The sequence below is a fragment of the Maniola jurtina genome, chromosome 7 (assembly GCF_905333055.1).
Source record: "Maniola jurtina chromosome 7, ilManJurt1.1, whole genome shotgun sequence".
Taxonomy (NCBI): domain Eukaryota; kingdom Metazoa; phylum Arthropoda; class Insecta; order Lepidoptera; family Nymphalidae; genus Maniola; species Maniola jurtina.
The window spans coordinates 14,822,747-14,845,340 of record NC_060035.1 but is presented as its reverse complement, the minus strand read 5'-3'; the positions used below and the strand labels follow the sequence as shown (position 1 = coordinate 14,845,340).

General features: G+C 36.2%; 2 protein-coding genes across 2 annotated transcripts; one reads left to right on the top strand and one right to left on the bottom strand.

Moving 5' to 3' along the window:
* Positions 1-840: 840 nt before the first annotated feature.
* LOC123866812 (neurotrophin 1) lies at positions 841-16,580 on the top strand. The gene is made up of 8 exons (XM_045908516.1): positions 841-1,437; positions 8,484-8,891; positions 9,278-9,452; positions 10,239-10,431; positions 12,701-12,850; positions 14,293-14,463; positions 15,016-15,139; positions 15,239-16,580. The coding sequence occupies exons 1-8, from the start codon at positions 955-957 to the stop codon at positions 16,250-16,252; spliced, it is 2,718 nt and encodes a 905-aa protein (XP_045764472.1). The 5' UTR covers positions 841-954; the 3' UTR covers positions 16,253-16,580.
* Positions 16,581-17,427: 847 nt separating this feature from the next.
* Positions 17,428-22,386, bottom strand: LOC123866811 (MATH and LRR domain-containing protein PFE0570w-like). Its single transcript, XM_045908515.1, has one exon. The coding sequence runs from the start codon at positions 22,358-22,360 to the stop codon at positions 17,744-17,746; it is 4,617 nt and encodes a 1,538-aa protein (XP_045764471.1). The 5' UTR covers positions 22,361-22,386; the 3' UTR covers positions 17,428-17,743.
* Positions 22,387-22,594: the final 208 nt, after the last annotated feature.

Sequence of the window (22,594 nt, the reverse complement as noted above, 5' to 3'; positions counted from 1 at the left end):
CGCCAATCGCTTGATTATAATCTTTATTTCTTTACGAATAAGTTTTATTTTTGAATTAACAAGCTTATTTGAAATTAGTTTTGGCATTCAATTAAATTACTGTCGAATTCTTTATGTAATTTTGCCGTACCCACTGATAACAATGTAAGTGACCCAACCATTTTTGGATGGGTCACATTATGACCCTAGGAACCAGAGAAAGTTAGCGTATCCGGTAGAGATTGAACATTTCACAGTTAGCATGTGAAAAATCACGTCAAAAGCCTTTTACTATGTTATACGTCTTGCTATTACTATTAGTATAAAAGTAGCCTGTGAAAAATCACGAAGAAAAACGGCACAAAGTTTGAAAATTATTACATTTGATCCCGCTCTATTGTTTGAATTACGCACGCGCACGGTCAACGAACTCAGTTAAAGTGCGCGCGAGCGAGAACACTCGTATCGCTCCGTGTTAGAAAGGGGAAAACATCTAGTCCAATTAATATAGTTTTCAAACAATCGTTTGCTAGGTACGAAAATAAAATTCGCATCATATTCAGTAAGTGCGAATATTCACTTTCCGTGAAAGCCATGGCAACTTGCGAAATATCTTTATTATAATTCCTACAGTTAAAATTAATGTATCTTTAAGTGCATAAATTGAAAAATCACTTTTCGTGAAAAATCACAGTGAAGAATAATAACAATTTCACCAAATGAAAATGATTAAAAATTAGCAATCATGCCCAAGCCCATTGCTAGTAGGTATCCGCTATAATCTCGCACCTGTAAATATGAGAAAAGCGTGCGTGTGCGCATTGCTCGCAGGCTCATTCGGATCTCAGACATAAAGCCGTCCGCGCGCATCTCTACCTAACACGTACAAAAAGACATGTGCAGTGCTGTGTTTACAAAAAGTTGACCAACCAAGCATGAAACAAAAACTGTAGACAATTAGTTTAATTAACAAAAATGGGTTTAAAAATGCGTTTAATTTGTTTAATATCCTTAATTCAAGTTTTGAAAGGAGATGATTTACAGGACTTTGAGTTTTCGGATCCAAATGAGTTGTTAATAGCCCAGGAGTCAAGGCAATATGAGACGATAGTAAAACCACCTGTAAGGATTTTGAAACCAAATGGTGTGACGAATTCCCATAGACCTCAGTATAACTTGGATTCTCTGGAAGCGGATCTGACGGCGCAATTGGATGATTACTTCGAATCGACATCTAAACGGCCGGTTGTTAAAAACTATAAGATTAAGATGAGTAAGGAAGGCATGATACGGGATGCTGTGCTTCGGGCGTTGGAGAGGAAGGATCATGTGGGAAAGTTTGCTCAGATCCTGCCCATCATCCGGGCTATGTCTGGGAATCAGAGGGTGGCGTTGGCGTCTTTAGTCGCCAGCCAGGTCACCACACCTCCTGGAAGGCAGCCTCTTAATCTTTCTCAGGTAAATTTAGATTATTTTAATATTTTATCAAAGCTTCATCATCATCAAGAACTACCCATCCCCGGCTCACTACTGAGTACGGGTCTCCTCTCAGAATGAGAAGGGGTTGTAGGAGGGAAGGGGGAAGGGGAAGTAATATCCAAATGCAAATTGGCAGACTTCAAACACCTTCTAGAACATTGTAGAAGTATGCAGGCTAAGTCTTCACAAGAACCTTTACCTAACAAAGTTTTGTGCAAATTCCAAAATTAACAGTTACAATAAATGTTTCGCATCTTATTGATAAGCAATTCAAATACCTACGCGATTTCTAAAACCATTTTGTTGACTCTATTGCATAAATTAACAAGAACTAAAGCAAGAAAAAAAAAACAAAAATGTGACAGAAAAAAAAATAACTCCAACTTTTTACTATTTATTAGTACGTGATCGCAACGGACTTCTCTAAATCGTCTGATTGAGTAATCATGATCACTAACCCATTGTCGCCTCACTACTGAGCACGGGCTCTCCTCTCAGAATGAGAAGTGTTTTGCGTTTTGGCTAGTCTACCGCGCTGGCCAAGATGTGCGGATTAGCAGACTTCACACACCTTTGAGGACATTATGGAGAACATTCAGGCGTGCAGGTTTCCACGTCACGGCTGACTCAGCTGCATAGCATATGGTCAAATTTAAATTAACACGACCAATAAATATAAATCAGACTCGCATACTAAGGGTTCTGTACCATCGTGTACAAGAAATAACACTTTTTCTAAATGTTCATGGCGGCCATTTGAATTTCTTCGTATTTGTTGTTATAGTGGCAATAGAAATACGCATTCTGTGACAACTATGTACCTATTACAGTTCACGAGCTACATAACCCACTGACAGACAGACGGACGGACGGCTAGTGGAGGCTTAGTATATGGTCCTGGTCCCGTTAGCAGGCTTCGGGTGCGAAACCTGAAAGCAAACGAGCAGTTAGTTGTACAATTTATATTGTACATATTATAATTTTATTTATATCTATGGCTGCTAGTTGATTTAGTAGTGTTGGTCTATATTTTAACTCCATTGCGCTTATTATATGATATTAACAACATCATGAAATTTCTCCATTACTCATGCGCATTCACACAGAATTTATGAGACTCTCCCAGACGGACCGACCAGCGAACGGACCGAAGATGGACGGACAAAATGCAAATAATTCATCTAAGTCTACTCATTCTATTTCGCGTGATAGTTTTCTAGTGAAAACTTTTATTAATACCTACCTAATCATATTGAACAATTAAATTACCCAGTCAACTATTATAGTCTGCACTATAATGCAAGCCATTGAAACCATAAACTTCCACTTTGCGACACTAATGGAAACGGAATGAATTCCCACAAATGTTAACTTTTTGCGGTTATGGATAATCGTGGCGCAATTTCTATGTGAAACGCGATCAATGATTTTCCTTTTAATGAGTGTCACACATTGCTGTGAAATAAGCTCTCTTTATTTTACTTATTCATGAGTAGGGCCCCGAATTTTCTATAATCTGACAGAAGGGATTGCAAAGTTTGTCAGTTAAAATTGATTTGAATTTGTATAAACACGAGTGTTTTGACGGTTTTTGTTTCACTCTACGATTATTGAATACCTTCGGTATTTAGATCGTGGACTGGGTAATTTAGATGTTGCGATAGCAATCGCGCTCTAATTATACGTAAATAGTTTATTTTGCCATTGGTTATTTTTCAATTAAATCTCTCTTTCGGTATCTCCACGCGTTGTGACCTGTGGTATGGTTTAGGGGGGCATTTGAATTATTTGTTAATAATATTTCAATAATAGGTACTTATCTGCTTTTTTTAAGTGACGCCTTACAATTACACCTAAATCCTGATCATATTGGTTCTGGTAAGCCGAATTGCTAGGCTTAGCCGTTGAGCTAAGTAAGCGCCAGCTCTTGGGTCACCAGATGCGTGGATCAGCTTTTAGGTTAAGCTTTCGTGTCCGATAACCATGTTTATAAACTTTTTTAACCCCCGACCCAAAAACAGGGGTGTTATAAGTTTGACGTGTGTATCTGTGTATCTATTGTATCTGTGTATCTGTCTGTGGCATCGTAGCTCCTAAACTAATGAACCAATTTTAATTTAGTTTTTTTTGTTTGAAAAGTGGCTTGATCGAGAGTGTTCTTAGCTATAATCGAAGAAAATCGGTTCAACCGTTTGGAAGTTATCAGCTCTTTTCTAGTTACTGTAACCTTCACTTGTCGGGGGTGTTATAAATTTTTAATTTACACTTGTTCTAAATAGGTTTTTTAAGATTTGAAATACAAATTAGTTTGTATACCTATTAACTTGTTAACTCATTAGTTAGTTACACTAGTGACTAGAAAATTGGATCGGATTTGAAAAAGTGATGTTCTCTGATTGCAAAATCTTTTAAGAGGGCTCTCTCCGTCACTCGTTTCATACAATCGTAGTTCCAATTTCATTTGAATATTAGCAACCAAAGTCCACGAAATTTTGCAGACATATTCTAGAAATTAATATCTATGTCTGTGGTTTTCCAGATTTCTGAGAAATCTGGAAAATCAAATCTTTGAGCCCCTGTAATTTTAAAACTACATATTTTTAGAAAAATTTAAAACACCACAGACACAGATATTAGTTTTTAGAATATGTCTGCAAAATTTCATGGACTTTGGTTGCTTAATATTCAAATGAAATTGGAACTACGATTGTATGAAACGAGTGACGGAGAGAGCCCTGTTAAACGAAAGAAACCACAGCAAAATCTTATGTCAAAAGCAAAAAAGTTATCTCAGTTTAAAGATCAGCGGAAAAAGTTTTTGACATAACTCTTGAGTTTTTGCCTCAAAGCAAGATTCAAATACAAGTAAGTTTCTGTAATATTTGCTTATGTTTTGTGAGCGGACGATTTGAGTTCCTATTTTTGTAGTTCGTTAGTACATTACAAAATATGAACTTCAATTACATATCAATTTTAAAAGTACTTTTACGGATTAGTTTAATTAACATTAGGTATAATTACCAGTCGTAACTTTTGTTTGAGAGACATTTTTATCGTCTATAATGAGAAATTTGTAATTTATGAGAGGAGTTTCTGTGTAATTATTTACTTACAAATAACTAAGATGATAAAGGAATATTTTGACAAAAGATGAATTTATTATTTCAACATGGTTTGTTTTTTTAAAAGTAGTTCATCTTGAATACTTATTGCGTGAAACTGAAACCACTTGTAGAAATTGCTTAATAAATCAAATCTAAAATCACATCAATTATACTATTAATTCAATACAAATAATAAATAATCAGTTAAAGCTATCACAATGACGATTTCAACATGACGTAGATGTCTATTGTTCTCTTGCTACCTACCAAGTGAATCAACTTGTCCCAAAGACAAGAATAAGAGCCAGTTGTAAGACTTTAAATTGCATTTTATTGTAACAATACACACTTTATATTGTACACTATACAATAATTATTTTATTAAATGAAATTTTCTCATACTGCCATTCTTTTTCTAAAAAGCGGTTAGCTACAGATAGTAGGTTTGAGTTATCGCCTAAAACAAGGAAAAGATAAACTGATGTTTCTACAAATCGGTTACGTATGACCAAATTAAAAACTAACTAATCTCAAACTCAAAGCAATTATTCAAAATATGTCGATAACTCAAAAGCTACATTTTACAGTTAACTGCTTGTTAGAAAAAGAACACTTCCGAAAAGCTGTAAAGCTGTGTGTAGCTGTAAAATAACAAAGAACTAAACAGAAAGAAAGAAGAAAAAAGAAAATATTAAGATTTTATTACATTGTTTATGTCACAGAAAAAAACCTACAGTATCTAGGTTATATACAGCTCAGCATATGCCTTGCATATTATGCGCCAACATGCATAAGTGTAGAACGCTGATTTTCAGCTGTGACCCGGGTGACGTCAGAACTACAACAGTTATTTTATTACAACAGAGTGATTCAAGGAAGCGGTAATAAAAATAGGAAATCTTACCGTGCTCTCTGAAACTACACGATTTCATTCGAGATCGGATACGGAACTGGGCCGTTTTTTTGTCCACGCGGTGTAATTTCACGTGTATTGTGCGTCAAGTGGAGCGCGCAATCATTAATATTGTCGTTAATGTATTACCTGCGGGTGTTTTACTCTGATAAAATTTTCAAATGTATTCGTAGCATGCCCCAAGGAATGTAATTTGGTTCATATTAATTAATAACCAGTCAAATTCGATAAAATTTTGTAATTACTTTCTAGAAATTAATATGTCTGTGGTTTACCAGATTTTCTTTCAAATGTACTTATATTTTTTTTAAAAAAAACGAGCCGAGTTGAGAACCGAGTTTTTTCGCAAGTCGGTTAAAAACCTCGTTCCGAGGTAAAATGTAGCCAATGTTAATACAGGGTTACCTATCTCCATTCAGAAAAGAAACCAGTCCTCGAGTCGGTATAGGCGCACCTTTGTATTCGTGGTGCGCCTCAAACGGTGTGTAGGTACTCTATATTGGTTCCCTGAGGAGAGTCCTTAGCAGGCACCGCTAGCTGCGACCATCACCAGGCGATGCGTGGAACACCGTGGGGTTTTAGTAGGTACGACGCCAACATAACCTCCGGGCCTTCCCGGGCGCGGCGGTGGTATCCATGATTTCCCCACGAAAAAAAAGGTTATCTCCATTCCAAACAGCCAAATCAGTTCAGTCATTGTGGTGTCAATCAGTAACAAACATCCAAACTTTCACATTTAAATATGATTAGGATTTTTGGAAATCGTTCAAAAACGAACTCCTGCGCATCAATAGATGATGAAAATGCTTGCGCAAAGTGAAGACGCGCTAAACTATGCCATAGTTTAGTGCACTTGGCTACACTTGAATGACGGCCAACTATTTCCGGTTCCATCAGCAAACTTCCACTCCACATGCCACAGTCAATCAGCTTCAAGTTATTCATCTCATATAGGCCATTAACCCTTATAACACTTAAATCAGCTGTTGTCTAGATATCAATACACTTAGGTATTACCTACATAAATTATTTTTATTTTTATTGATGCGATTAGCAAACACAATATGAAAACCTTTATAAATTTTCTTTCAACTGGGTTATAGATTCCGATCATAATATAAAAACCGGCTAAGTGCAAGTCAGACTCGCGTACCGAGGGTTCCGTACTCGGGTAATATTTCGACATTTTGCACAATTAAATCAAAAACTTTATGCATAAAAATAAATAAAATCTGTTTTAGAATGTACAGGTAAAGCCCTTTTCATATGATACCCCACTTGGTATAGTTATCTTTCTTTAAAAATTGAAAATACTAATTATTTGTTAATGAGCACATTTTAAATTAGGGTTTCGTATTTTATAATGTAACCACAATAATTCACGGTTTTCGGATTTTTTGCCTTTACTTGTGCTATAAGATCTACCTGCCTGACTCATTAGGAACCCAGCGTAGGTACTTGAAGATTTTGTAATAGACCTAGGTTTATCTTAATCATTGACGATCATGTTCCTACGATCTTCGGAAGTCAGTCATCAGTGTGACATGCGCGTGCGCATATTCGTGTCGTTAAGGCCGTTGCGTCCAGTTGCGTGATACTTATAAGTCATAACTACAAATTACTTAGTATTAGTTATTATGAATGAAGTGTTTTTTATTCTTTCCTATAGTTCCTTTCCTCTCAATTGTTAATTGACAAGCTATTAAGTTTTACACGGAGCATTTGTCATCACAGGCTGAGTAGCTATTAGGTTTTGCACGGAGCATTTGTCATCACGGTGCAAAACCAATTATATAATGTAAGGTTTAGTTTACAAAGGTAGAAGAGGTAATGTAATTTATTCCTTTAGGTATTTGGTATTAAAATATTCGAAATCCGCGACAAAATTTCACGAGCCGTTGTAAAAAATGTTACCTGCTTTCATTTAGGATTGATAAAGTCACTTTCGCTCATTCGCAATGGCGATTAACGGGTTGATAACCTTTTTAAATACATTGAAACTTACTTTGATAACGTATTTCATCGCCCGCTAATGCCCGCGAAAACATCCTATCTCCATATATATCATCCAATATATTCAGATAATGTAACCAACCACGGTTATATGATGATGGTGATACAATTGAACAAAATAATGGTTGCAAAGAACAATATGATAATGTATCATGTTCATTATGATTCTAGCTAATAGATACAACTGTGCTTAGTGCCAAACAACCGGGTATAACGACGGGAACCGATCCCACGATCTCTAGATTTCACACTGACCCCACAGTTAGCCATTGTGGTGTTTTATAATAATGTAAAACAATAAAACAATACTAACGAACTTGAACTACAAATCTTAAAAGTTAAATGGCCTCACTGAGCTAGTTGGTTTTCTTACGTTAATGCTGAAGACATAAGAGCTATAATAAAAAAAACTTGAAGCTAGCTTGAAGTAAACGAAACGTAGGTATATAATAAACCTATGAAAGTTGTCTCACAGTTTGAGTTATGTTTTCACATGGCCGTCAAATAAATAATGCATAATAATCGTAATCATGCCCATTCAAGTGTACAAAATAGAAATAAATATATATGAGATAAATGTGTACAATAGGATTAAAATTAGGGTTTTCAATTAATATAAGTAACATTTTAGAAAAAATAACTGTGATTTATAAATCACCGTTTCCAGAAGCAGTGTCCAACAAAAATCAGAGAAATCATTGATTGTACTGTTATGAATTTCAATAGCTTGAACAAAATGTCTACTGTCTTAGGAGCAATGACTAGGATGATAAACGTAGATATCAAAATACATAGCAAAGGTCTGCACGGTGTGATTGTAGTCAAGTATATGGAGTTTCTGAGTTGAGTGATTAGTACTGAATTAAATAAAGCAAAACATAAAACACTGCAACTACGTTTATTAATAAAGATGAGCCGCCTCAATTAAAAATTAACTTAATTTACTATAGTTCGTAATATATTTTATTAATTTTGAACCTTTTGTTTTATTTCAGGTGAGGTCAATGTTCAATAACAACAGCACTTCTGATCTGATGCTACCAATCCTATTAGATACAGCCAATTTGATCCGTCGAGCAATCAGACCCGGCAAAGAACCTCGAGAAGTTAACTACCCACAAACACTCTTTCAGAGACGCTCGTTCACCGAAGATTCTATAAACGATGACATGTTTGATACTGAAGATCAAGAAAACCAACCCAGCACAAGTACACAAAATATACTCCAAAAACATCGCAATTTCAGAAACAGATCTCAAAGAATTACGCAAACAGCAAATATAATAGACGAAAAACATGTTCAAGACATTAATAAGAAAGTAACAAATAACACACAGAGTCACACAAATGAAAATCCTAAAGACACTGTAAATACACTTCACGATATTGCAATTGATAATAATGTAAGTATGTTTAACAATTTTGGTAGTGTAGCAAGCACAAAGAACTGACCAAGGAACTAAGGTACTTTATAAAGTACTTTTTTATAAGTTCTCCTTTTTGTCTCTTATCGGAGTATGGCAACCAATAGGGCTATCTTTTTTTTTAACTAAAAATAGGGAACAAACCAGCATTTGACTCACCTGATGTAAAGTAATTAACGCCACCCATGAACATTTGCAGCACCAGAGGAACCACCGATGTGAATAGCCACATGTATATTGTAATCTAGTGGGAACGCCGCCCTTTCACTTAACCGATTTTGGCAAAATTTAGTACCGCATGACATTTCGGTAAGAATTTTGTTTGTTTACAACATAAACATTTACAAGAATGTTGTAATTTACAGAGAACCGTATCCTTTTCCACAACGGAGTCGTACAACAAGAACAGACAGGAGAGTATAAGCCGCAGCGACAACGGCACCATGGACCTGACAGCTGATGCCACCAACCAAACGGTGGTCCAAGATCTACCCATCGCTGAGAAGTTCCGGTCGCTGAATAGATACATGGATAGAAAAGGTAAAGGTACAAAAACGCTCTGGCAATGATAGCAAACAATGAACAATAATATCAAAAGTAAACTAAACCAAATATTTTATTTAGTAAAATATGGTACAGACATCTACTCAGGTAGATATTTTTGATAGAGTAGGAACCTATGATAGACTCTTAACTCTACAATCTTTCAATCCTTTACCAAGTATACATTTTTCGGAAATGTAGGTACCTATATGTCGGATCGAGCCGAGGATTGTTTAAGAATTGATGAAGGCAGACGAAGATCCTTAGGGTCTGCTTCGATCACTAGGCGATCTTCAGACGTGTTAAGAACAATACTTCCGTTTACTGCATGTCACAACTACCAGCGTAACTAGGTAAACCTAACCTAACCTACCTAGACCGGCTCCTCCACCCCTTACACCGGTCCCAAACCAACCATCTAACCTAACCGCCACAATAACAACTCGTTTAACCAACAGTACCACTTTAGGTAACCACTACTCTAAAACCTACAGTACGACAGACTATTCCTACTGAGAAGTGTCCTCGGCAACGACCGGACGAATAATGCCTCGCTACGCACAGCGTGTCTGATTTTATAGTCCAACGACGACAGTGGGGAGATGACGTAATGCTCAGTGAGCAAAGTATTGACAGCTAAAAGTCGGTACCGCCGACATATACTTGAAATGAAAAATCATTTCTTGTTTTCTTACAAACTAATAGACCTATTTCCTAATTTTTATAAACAGGTGACAGTTAGGTAATTTTACTTTATATAAAACTACCCTCTATAATTTTCAGGTAACCTGATCCGCCGCGGTACTTACATGCCAAAGATATCACCACCAACGCGTCGCACTACTGCAGAACCTACCCTCGCAGCCATAAGCCGCCGAAGACCAGTCCCGGGCAGGAAACTGCCCTCCACCACGGATCAAGCTAAATGCGAACTGTTTACTAACACTCTTTGTTTGCATACTGATGATTATCCAGCGTAAGTCATAATTATTTTGAACTAGCTGATGCCCGCAGCTTCGCCCGCGTGGATTTAGGTTTCTAAAAATCCCGTGGGAACTTGTCGCAAAGTTTTTCTATCGATTAAAAAAAAAATTACGCAAATCGGTTCAGAAATCTCGGAGATTTCGGTGTACATAGGTAGAAAAACACAACTCCCTTTTTGAAAGTCGGTTAAAAAAGTAGCCTATGTTACTCCCTGGTCAATCCGCTGTTTGTCTGTGAAAATCCCGTCAAAATCGGTTCAGCCGGTCCGAAGATTAGCCTTTTCAAACAGACAGACAGACAGACAGACAGACAGACAAAAATTTTAAAACCGGGTGATTCAGTTATGGTATCGTTCAAATAACCATCTGAGCTTAAAATGAGGTAGTTATTTCGAAATTACAGACAGACGCTTCAATTTTATTTATTAGTATAGATCATTTTTGACAAAATACCGCCTTTTTCATTCAAAAACGACCTAAGTATACCTTAAACAGTGTGTGCTTTAAGCAATTAAGTATTACATGTTTTAACGGGGAAGGAAAAGATGCATGCCAAGAGGTCTCCATTATTTTCTTAAAAGTGAAATCTGCCAATCAGCACTTAGCCATCGTGGTAGACTGTGGCCAAACCCTCCACATTCTGAGAGGAGACCCGAGCTTAGCAGTGTGCTGATGATGAATTGATGATGATGATAATGAATGGAAAAAATGTTAAAATAAAACTTAAATATTCAGTGTGAACGTGAGCATTTAATTTACATTCAAAATAAAGAAGTTTTAATAACACTGTGGTTACTGTAGCATAAAAAAATTAAAAGTCCAAGAGTTACGAATTTCGCGAAGTATAATCAGAACAGGTCAACGCTTGCATAAGTAGATGGCCAACGAAAGCAAAAGTAAACAGAAGGAAAAACGTCACAATGTCGGACGGACACGGTAGAAAGTGAGAGCATTGTGTCAACCGGCAGTATGGAATCAACACAGCATAAATAAATTACAGTGGGACAAAGCCATTGATGTTTGTGGACGAACTGACTTAGGGCTTCGGATACATGAGGTAAATAGTTTGCGGCTGTCTACGCACAGCTAACTATTTTATTAGGGTGACATGCTCTCCGAGCTCTGAGCTGGATACAGCGTAATGGATGCAAAATTGCACGCTTCCTTTCGCTGCATTGCAGCCGCTGATTGAGATGTCAAGTCAAATTATTTATTCAAAGTTTGTACTATTGTACACTTTTTAATTGTTAATTATTCTTGAATTTGTAAGATAATGATTTAATGCCGATACTTAATACTACACTGAACTTAAAACTAAAGCTATGAGCTATAGCAAACGAAATGCTGCAAACTGCGTACACTACGAAATATGTGGAGGCAAACTGTTAGCTGCAAGTAATGGGTCCGAAGCTGAACATTTACATATCTGATTTGCTCCACTACTAAAAACCAAAATTTATTTGTCGGTAACTTGCTTAGCAACATTGTCAAAAACTGTACAGTCTTATAGATATAAAAAATAATTGTGGTAAAATTAGTAAAATATAGAATATTGCAGGTAGATTAATTATTATTATTAATTTTTCCGGAGTAATAACTAATTGGGTTTTAATTCCCAAGTGTCGTGTACCGACTTCTGCTGGTTGGTATAATCCCTCTCTCGTTTCTCCCTGGGTCCAGCTACCCCGCAGAATGGCCGTGTCTAGCTCTAGACGTTTCCTTCGACCAACTGTACAAAGTAACTCTTTAGACTGTGATATCAACAAAGGAAAACTGGCAGAATGACGATGAGCATTTAGAGTAATGGCGAATTTTAGTAAGCGGAAGTTGTCTCCGCGGATTTTTAATGCAAACAATTAAAAATCATAAGCCTTTTGGTAAAGATAAAAAAGTCGTAAAGATAACTAGTTCCATTAGAAATCTTAATGATGTTTTGAAGTTTTTGAAGCGAAACTTGGGACGGGGACCTTAATGCCAAAAAGTTAAACGGTGTATCCAAGTGCTGAAGTGCTTGTACGAAAACACCACCATGTTAGTCCGTATACAGGACCAGACTACGAGACCAATCCAATTGCAGCGGGGAGTGCGACAGGGAGAAGTAATTCCCCAAAACTCTTTACCTCTTCATCATACGATGCTTTATCTTGTAGGATGTTACGGAACCTTCGTGTGCGAGCCCAACTCGCACTTGACTGGTTATATTTTACATGATACTAGAGCAGCGTTTTAAAGTTAATCATGACATCATGTTCATTTTTCCAGAGATGCAATAATATCCAGTATAAGGCGCAACAAGGCAGCGGCGGGGGCGCTGCTAGCAGACTTCAAAGACCCTGGCGAAGGAGCTGTTGATGGCATCACCCCTGCTCAGGAGGCGAAGTACACCGCTGAACACTATCTTGTTTCTAACAGGTACCCTACTGAATATTATTACTTTTTACTATTACATTCTAGTAACAAAAGATAAGCAATAAAGAAAACTGAGATAGCAAGTAACTGAATATAGCCGAAACAGGTAATCGGTACAAGTATTATGTGAGTATGTGCAAGACACCAGATGGTACTTCTCCCACTCATAGGAAAGAATCGTACAGCAATCACCTGATAGCAACCTATCTCTATGATAATTGATATGGGAAGCAACTTACAAGTCACAACGTTCCCATGAGATGGCATCACAGGTATCTTCAATCGGAAAGGTAAATACACCAAGCAATCTGAATCACGCTAACGAATTTTTAGCCCCAGAAGGTTTATGTGCAATTTATACAGAGGCTCTTGAAGTAGGTAAATTAGCAATTAAAAATATCATCCAAATTATTAAAAACAAAAATTCTTACAGTAGGTTTGATATCGGTAGGAAAAGAAAACATAGTAATGGAAGATATCGTAAGGAAAACGTTATTAAATAGTATAGCAAATTGCAACAGTTTGAGCGAAGTTATACAACAAGTATACAACACAGATAATAACAGTTTTGATCAAATATTGCACAAATTATAACTTGTCAATCTTTTCTTGCGGTTTTAATACAATGGCGACACTGTTGCGTGAAACAAATTAACTATTGCAATGGATTGTTATAAAGTATTATTTATTTATAAACTATTATAGAAACATAACTAGTTTTCGCCAAAGGCTTCGTCAGCGTGGCAATTCATCATCATGAAAAAAAATCAAATCGTTCATGAAAAATTTAATTAACCTTCTTAGTTTACATACTTCAAAAAGAGCAAAGCTATATTATATTCAGTTTTTAATTTAACTAATATATCTATTTATAATTTTTAACCCCCGATCCAAAAAGAGGGGTGTTATAAGTTTGACCTGTATATCTGAGTATCTGTTTATCCGTCTGTGGCATCGTAGCTCCTAAGCTAATGAACCGATTTAAAGGTGGCTTGATCGAGTGTGTTCTTAGCTATATTCCAAGAAAATTCAGCCGTTTGAAAGTTATCAGCCTTTTTCTAGTTACTGTAACCTCACTTGTCGGGGGTGTTATAAATTTTTTATTTACACTTGTGATTCAAGCAATTGTGGTACTGATTCTGTTGGTAACTAAATAGAGTATTTGCATCCTCTTCTTACACAGCAATTTGGTAGTCTTTGTCACGTGACTCTAGCTGCCAGCTGTTCGTCTGTGACTACTGAGCACGAGTCTTTTCCCATATTGAGAAGGGTTCAGGCCCAGTGCGAATAGGCAGACGTCACACACCTTTGATAACATTATGGAGAACTCAAGCAGACCGCGACCTCCCGAATGAGCGGCCGCTGTCTTAACCACTAGACTATCACTAATCTAAATAGGCTGATGATGATGATTGAATTCCTATGATATTCATTTGCTCCTACAGGCGAGGTGACACAGCAAACCGTGATTTCGCCAGCGCAGGGGAAGCCGGGTTCATGTGCCCGAGCACCGTGAAGTACGCGCGGCCGCAGCGAGCAAGAGCAACTTCAGGGCAGTGGAAGTACATCGTGAACACCGGAGAACACACGCAGACGTTGCGGCTCGAGAAATGCTTGTAAGGACTCCATTTTCGTAGAAACTTAAACAATTAACAGGAGTACAAGCCTTGAAGGGAAAGAAAAGTCAATAATTGACAGGAGTAAAAGCCATGATGTCCTTCATTTGGAAGATTTTTGAAAAGAAAGAAAGAAAAATGTTTACTTGTAAACTGTCCCCACACATCATTATTAACCTAGGAATTCGTTACCTCCACTTGAGTAGGAAAATCAAAATGTCTCAAGCAGAAGAAGCGCTGAAATAAACTGTGTGATATGTGGCCCAACCTGAAAAAAGGTTCCAGCTAAGCATTTTGCTGTATGTCTTGATCCACAAGAGCATACAGCGCTGATTTTCAGCACTAAAAATAATAGCAAAGTTCTTATTTCTATCGATTTAGTTTCTTAGTTTAGTTAGTTGTTATACTATTAACAAAAGTTATATCAGAGACTTCCAAAACCTTTTCATTCTATGTTTATTTTGTGAATAACGGGGGGCTACCCATCAAGAATTTATTATTTAATCGATGAAATAGTACTTAATTGTTCTTATTACATTTTCTCCATTTCAGGAAGCCAAAAGAATCCTGTACATATCTGACGGACAATTTCAAATCAAAATGCGTTCAAGTTTACAACTATCACAGACTTCTAACATGGGACCAGCAGAATGGCTTACACATGGATATATTCAAAGTAAGTAATATTACAAGTAAATGAATTTACATAAAAATCATAGTAGGTAATTCTATTTTCTGTAGTTTTTATAAGAGATTAATTTTCAAAATATTTCAGGTTCCTACATGCTGTTCCTGTCACATTGAGGGGTACAGCGTATCGTTTCCACCTTTAGGCCACAGAATGCATGAAACATCCTCCGAACATTTCCCTGGCGAAGACCTATCATCTGAACACGGCAATCAAGCGTTTGAATCCGTACAGTCCAGCATACAAAGACCAAGTTTATCTAAAACCCCATTTAGCCTTAATAAGCCAATAGCCGTTGATCCATTCCCAACAGTAGCGGACAGTCACAATTCTATACTAGAATCGGCGTTCAATAATGCTAAATTAAATGACAATGACGAATTCAATAACGTGCCATCAAGTCCAATTGATTCCTATGGCAATACATATTTCCCAGATTCGTTTAACCAAGCAAGTTCAGTAAGAAATAGTAAAAGACCGGTGCCACGAAATCCTTCAGGCTTAGCTGCATTAGAATCTGTTACACTGCCCAGCTATTTAGAACCTCCGACGCCAGCGGCACCGACATCATTTTCATTTTCCAAAGATAGTTTTAATAAATATAAAGCAATTGACAGCCAATTCAAAAGAGGCCCGATTAGACCAAGTCGAAGACCTATAAGGAAGAAGATATCTACGGGTCCAGAAGATTTAGTTTCTTCTGGTACGTCTGCTATAGGCGCATACGATTTCGATAGCTCAACCGATTTCAATGAGGACCTCGAAGAGACTGAAATAAATATTAACACTAATTTTAATCCACGAGTAACAATATCTCCGAAGCTTCAAGCTGCGACAACAGAGAGAAACTTTACAATTTTTAAGCCATTTGATCAAAGTAAGATAGGGAGAGAAGAATCTCCGAATGGAAAGAAAATAAATTACAACTATCATCCTATAATTGATTTCTTTGAAGATGACGATAAGAACCAGGATTCAATTGATAGAGAAGATAATGTTCAAACGTATGTAGCATCATCTGAATCGGAATGGAAGCCAATAAACAGACCATTAATGGATTCAAAAACAACAAATTCGATAGGACGAAAAAAGCATAAGTAATCTGTATTAATAATATGGAAATGTGTACTTTAGAGCTTAAATAGGTTATTATTTTAATTTATATGTATAATATACTAGCTGACCTACTTGACTTCTCTTGGATAAAATTTCTAAAAGGATTCTAGGTTATTGAGGAAACCTACCTGCAAAATTTCAAAGTAGATCATAAGCTGAATGTGGATACATTCAACCAATTTAACCTTTTCCGATATATTGTATAGATGCAGTTTTAATAAAAAGGTAGAAGTTATTTCGACAGTACGAGCTTTAACCAGATACAGTAATAGTATATTTATAATAATTGTTAACTTACCTAAACATTAAAAACGAAGCCAAATTGAATTTGCAATGTTAATTAATAATTATTTATTTAACTTAAATTATTTTGTATTTATTGCTATTTATTTTTAAGTATTAGTGATGTAAGTTGTAAAGATTATTAAAAGACTTGCCAATAATTTTGTATTTGTGTTTTTTTTTTACAAATTAGGCCAACAAAATAATGAAAAGATAAATTTTTCGTAATCAAATGAAGTATGTTATATGAGACCTACTTTTTTGGGCATTACCTTGAACTTTTGTTGATATTTTTTGAGGCTTAAAAACAACCTACCTGAGTACCTAATAATATAAATATGTTTGTATTTTAGATTATACAATTTTTTTACAAGTATTAAAATTAAATAAGACCTGTCATCATATAGTATTAATTTAAATACTGTGACGTATAAAAAAGTGCAATAATTTTTCGTTAAACGCCGTTTAAGTGAAAGTTCAGTTTCTGTAATGAGGTGAACGTTCGAGATAAAATGGAATTTGGAGCACTTTGTTTATATTGCTTTACTTTGAACAGCACACTATTACACGGTACTTGTTTTGAATGTTGAAATTCTGGGTTGAGAATAGCCTGGCCCAGGCTTTACTATTGCACCAGTGGACAAACAAATCATATGACGAAATGTTTCGACTCAAATTCAAAAGGCACGATCAGTGCCGTAATGAGCTTTTTAAGCGATTATAAATGATAAATAATTAAAAAAAACCATTACACTTGGGAATAATTGAACTTTATTAATAAATTCAACAATATAAATATTTTTATGAATAAAAATACAAATTCTAACAGTATATTTATCACAGATCCTTAAAATTAATACTTGTATTTATAGCTTCGTTAAAAAAAAGTTGACACATTTTAACCTTTCATTATAAAATAATACGCTTTCACAGTTAGTCGCGAAAGCGAAATGAAGTTAGTTTGTGGCACTTTCTAGTTTCTACTCCTTAAAGTCTATTTACAGATTTAAATCAAAGATATTATAAAACTCCGGATAGGCAAAGCTCATACAAAAAGTGAAGACCAAATTCATACGTTTGTGTGACACATACGCGTATCGACACAGACTAAATATCACCTTTTGACACCTCCGAGCATGCTTCAAAAACTGGCGACTCGTCACCAGGATTGATTGACATAAATACTAATCTGTTTTAGGCATCGACGTAGTAGTACATACGTTTGCTAGGGTCTAAAATATATACCGGAGTGGTGGTGAGAACGGGTACAGCACGCGCATAGCCATTAAGTAAAGCTGCTGCGTTACCCCTGTCCTTAGATTTGGTGCGAGTTTGAGCTGGTTGTTCTTCACTTTCATCGGCTTTGACAAGTTTGGCACTTCTATAGTTCCCACCATGCATGCGCCGACCAAAATTTCTACCAGTTCCATACGGTTTTAAATTGCCACCGTGCAAGTTTGACGGATCCTCTTCTTCATCATCATCATCGTCAATTTCAACATACCTTTCACTCTTGCTATTACGTCTTGAATTTCTACTCTGTGGTAATTTTAAGTTTCCACCATGCAAGCGTGGCTTCGGATCGTAGGGGTCCCGTAGTTCAACAAATTTGGCACTTCTTTCACTGCCTTTTCCTTGTGGACTACTTCTACTAGTATTAGTACCACGTCTCCTTGACGGTATTTGTTTATTTACTTCGATGAACTTTTTTGTTTCAGTCTGTGAGGTTTCAACGTCACCTTTACCATTTACATCGCGGCTTTCCTTTTCTAATTCTTCAGTTGTGATACTTCTGTAATTTCCACCGTGTTTCGGTCCCGAGTTCAAGTCCAAGTTTTCTCTAAAAACTTCAACATCACCTAGTTTATTTACTTCTTCAGCTAAGTTTTCATCTCTGAATAAGTCTAAAGCTTCTACATTCTTGCTACTACTTTTCTTTTTGGGTTTTGGTGTCAACTCTTTAACTATTTCAATTTCTTTAATGTCCTGTTTGAATTGAGTTACATGTGGTGATGATTTATTGACTGGTAATTCTTTGTGTATTTCAACTTTCTTTTTTGATATGATTGGCTTTAATTGCAATTTAGCACTACGTGATTCAGTTGTTGTGGCTGGAGCTTCAGTAGTTTTAGCTAATGTCCTTTTAGTAGGTTCCGAAGTTGTAACCTCTAAATGGCTTTCTTTCTCTTCTGTGTCACTTTCGGTCTCTTCTTCCTCTTTTTCTTCATCTTCGTCTTCTTCATCCTCATTTTCGACATTATCATTAGTATCATCATCATCATCGTCGTCGTCTTCGTTATCCTCTTCGTCGTCTTCATTAGGAAAATGAAAATTATCTTCACTAGTATTGTCACCATAAATGTTAACATCACTATCGTAACTTTGCTCTCTTTTTTTATCCAAATCCTCATTTTTCATGCGATTAATTTTATTTACTACCCTTTCATATAGTGGTATATATTCCTCTGTATCATGTTTAACACCAATCAAACTATCAACTTCTTCTTTTCTCATATCACCGTCATCTCCTTCTCCATAACTCTTTGTATCTGTCACTAATGTGCTTTTAGTAGATTTTTTCTTCTTTTCCGTGTATTTAGGAGAACTGCGCTCATTGTCAAATGTAATTAAAGGATTGTCGGTAGTATCATAGCGTGTTACAATTTTCTTGTCTGGGTCATAGTCACGAAATCTAGTAACAAGGCGTAGTTTAGGTGACTCAGTATCATCCTCAATTTCAGCTGGTTTTGGGGTTGTTGTCGTTCCTCTACTCCTTTTCTTTACCACTGGCTTAACTGTAGTTGTTGTTTTTACTTTATCTTCCTCTTTGTCATTATATTCATCGTATTCTTTTTCACTACTATTACTTTGTCTAAATTTATGTCGTTTTTCACGTTCTGTTGTTGGGACCACCGTAGTTGTTCGAATAATTCTTCGTACTGTGTTAGATGCAGCAGTATGAGTATCTATACTTTTTGGTAGAAATTGTGAAACGTCAAAATAAGGCCTCATTGTTGGTTTACGTCTTTTAGATCTTTTAAGTTGAGTTTGGGTCGTAGTTTCTATATTTGCAGTTTTTGCTTTATAATCAACGAGGGATATAGCTTTTTTATTTTCTACTGGAGAATATTGAGGTTTATGATTAGCAGGTCTTATTTCATATTTAGGCTCTCCTCGGCGCAAGTCAGAGTTCACATCGACAAAATTAGGAACAAAATTATCATTACTACTCTCATTGCGATTTTCTTGCCTGTCACCTTTACCGATATTTTTGTAAACTTTTGTATTAGTCTTCTTTAAAGCTTGGTTATTATCCTGGTTCGTAACTTTATCAATCACTCTACTAGACTGTAGCTGCTTGATCAAAGGGCTAACATTGCTTGAAGTTGTAGTTTTCTTAGAGTCTGGCACTTGACTATCTCTTATTATCTTATAAGGTTCGTATGTAAAAGGTGTCGCTCTTTTATTGCGAACATGGGTGACTGTTAAATTGTTTAAATTGGGTAATTCAGATGTTAAATTTTGAACGTTTGAACTAATTTCAGTTCTATTTTGAAAGTGGTCTTTAGTTTTGTCTATGATAAATGTTACACTTGGAGTAGACGAATAAGTTTGGTTTTTACGTAACTTGTCGAGAACATTAAATATATCTGAGCTTTGTGTTAGTAATTCGTCTTTAGTGAGTTTTTCCACTTGTATATTAAATACTTTTAAACTTGGTTTAGTCACTGGTTCTGGACTTTCAATGATATCTTCTTCAAAAAAGGGACTATCTAATGGGTTCTCCCCAAAATATTTAGCCTTAAAACAATCGATTTTATCGCCAAGTCCTTTTAGTCTTTGTTTATTTTCCAAAGTACTGAATTTTGCTTTATCTTTTGCTTCCTCACTTAAATTTTCAATGCTTTCATCGGGGTGGCCATCTTTTTTCAATTTTTCAGGTAATGCATCAACATCATCTTCAACTTCCGGGCATTCAAGCTTAGATCTTGAGTCATAAAACTCAGAGCCTCCATTGGACTTTTTAGGAATAAGTTCAAAGTTTTCAGCATAACGAATTGGAGAATTTTTACTAAGAAGCTTAAGATTTTGGAAGTAATACGGATATTTCCACTTTATTTTACTATCGAATGCTGCTTTTTGTATTGTTTTCTCATCAGAAGTTTTTGGCAATGTTTCGCGTTTGTTCAAATCGTGATGAGATAAATCTCGTCTTTTACTTGGAAGGTTTGAATGGGCAACAGATTTACTACTAAGATCAGTCTTTTCACTTTCTGGCTTAATAATGTCTTCACTGTTACGTTTGTTTCGGCTATTTTCATCACTTTCTTCTGTTATATCATTAACGTCAGAAGTTCCTTCTTCAGATTCGTAGTAATCAGAATCGTCTTCTTCTTCATTTTCTTTAATATCATCGTTCCATTTTTCATCGTGTTCGATTTCATTGCCATGCTTTGAGCCTTTTTTACTTCCATGTTTAATATTTAAAGTTGGTGTTTTATATTTGCCTTTACTGACTGCATCTTGCTTTAAAAATCCACCATGTTTTTCGTTTTCTGATGCATGTTTCTGTTCCCCAGCATGATCGTAACCTGTATCTTCATACCCTTCTTCAGAATATACAATTTGTGCTTTTTTACTCTTTATAGCTTCTCTTAACCGCGGTGCATTTAGAATTTCTTCAAAGCTCTCGGCATCTTCAAGTGCAGCTTCTCTGGGAAGGTGTTTGGTTACTTCAGTTTTTCTGACTTGAGCATAATTTTTGACAAGAACAAAATCTTCTTCATCTGGAACTTCACTGGACGAGTGGTCATCTTCTTCTTCTTTTTGCTGCAGTTCAAGCTTTTGATCATCGTAAGGTCTATTTTCTTGTAGAACTTTGTTAATTGAATCATCAACGTTATTTCTTAGTTGCACAAATCTTGCTTTACCTTTCTGGAATATATCATAACCCTCTGATTCTTCCTCGTCATCCTTTGGAGGTAATTGAGGATATTCATTACGTTCATCGTCGAATTTTAATGCATGTTGTTGTCTTAATCCATGCAAATGGTTCTTGATTGGACGATAGTGAATTGGTGTAACTTTGGCGATATTTTGATTCCACGGATGTCTTAGTTTTTGGCTTACGAGGTGCTCTCTGAAGTTCTGTTTCGGTGGATACCTATAATATACTGGTCGACGCTCAGGTCTATGTATTTCAAATTGCGTTGGTATATTTTTTTGTGGGAGTTTTCTGCGATCAATTTCTTCTGGACGTTCTAAGTACTCATCTTTTGTGACATCTGGTTTTCCCGCCTCGTTTTGATACTTCTGAAATTTCTGATTACTATCTCGTAAGTCATTCCTTATTTTATCAAGATTTGGATCCTTATATAACTGTTGTAAAGCTGGTTCTTCTGATTTGTAGGGGTGGTAAACTTCAAACGATGTGGTGGCTGGTTTTGCGTAATTTGAACCACCTTCATTTTGAACAAATCCTCGGTAAGGTTGAGCAATAATCTTTTCCGGGTGAATTCGATGTCCTAGCTGTGGTTTTGGTAAGCCCGTATGGGGTTGAATAGGGTGTGGTTTAAAGAGTTTTTCAGGGGATTGAACACCATGAGTTTTGGCTATGTCGATAGCGAATTGTGGTTTTATCGCCGGGTACTGGAAGTATTCGTTCGGTGTGTGTTTTTGTTCATGTTTGACCGTGTTTTTCAACTGTTCGCTTGTATTCACTTCACTGTCGGTCCAGTCCACGGGCACTTGGATACTAAGGCAGAGTGTACACTGGATCGCCACTAACGCGAGCACTATTGGCATGTGCATCGTTTACATCACGGATCGCGCCGGGTCTGCGGTCAACTGGCCGGGGCGTTGCTGCGATCACCGTATTTATCTTCTCGGTCAGGCGTCGCCGGCCGATTGCCACTGACCGTTCGCTTTATTTCAAACGTTTGGTCTAAATATAAGCTTTAGCGGAATTAATAAATGCCCACATTCTTTATTTTATTTCATTTTATAGAACTTTTTATTTTATACATTATTTTTAATAATAACTAG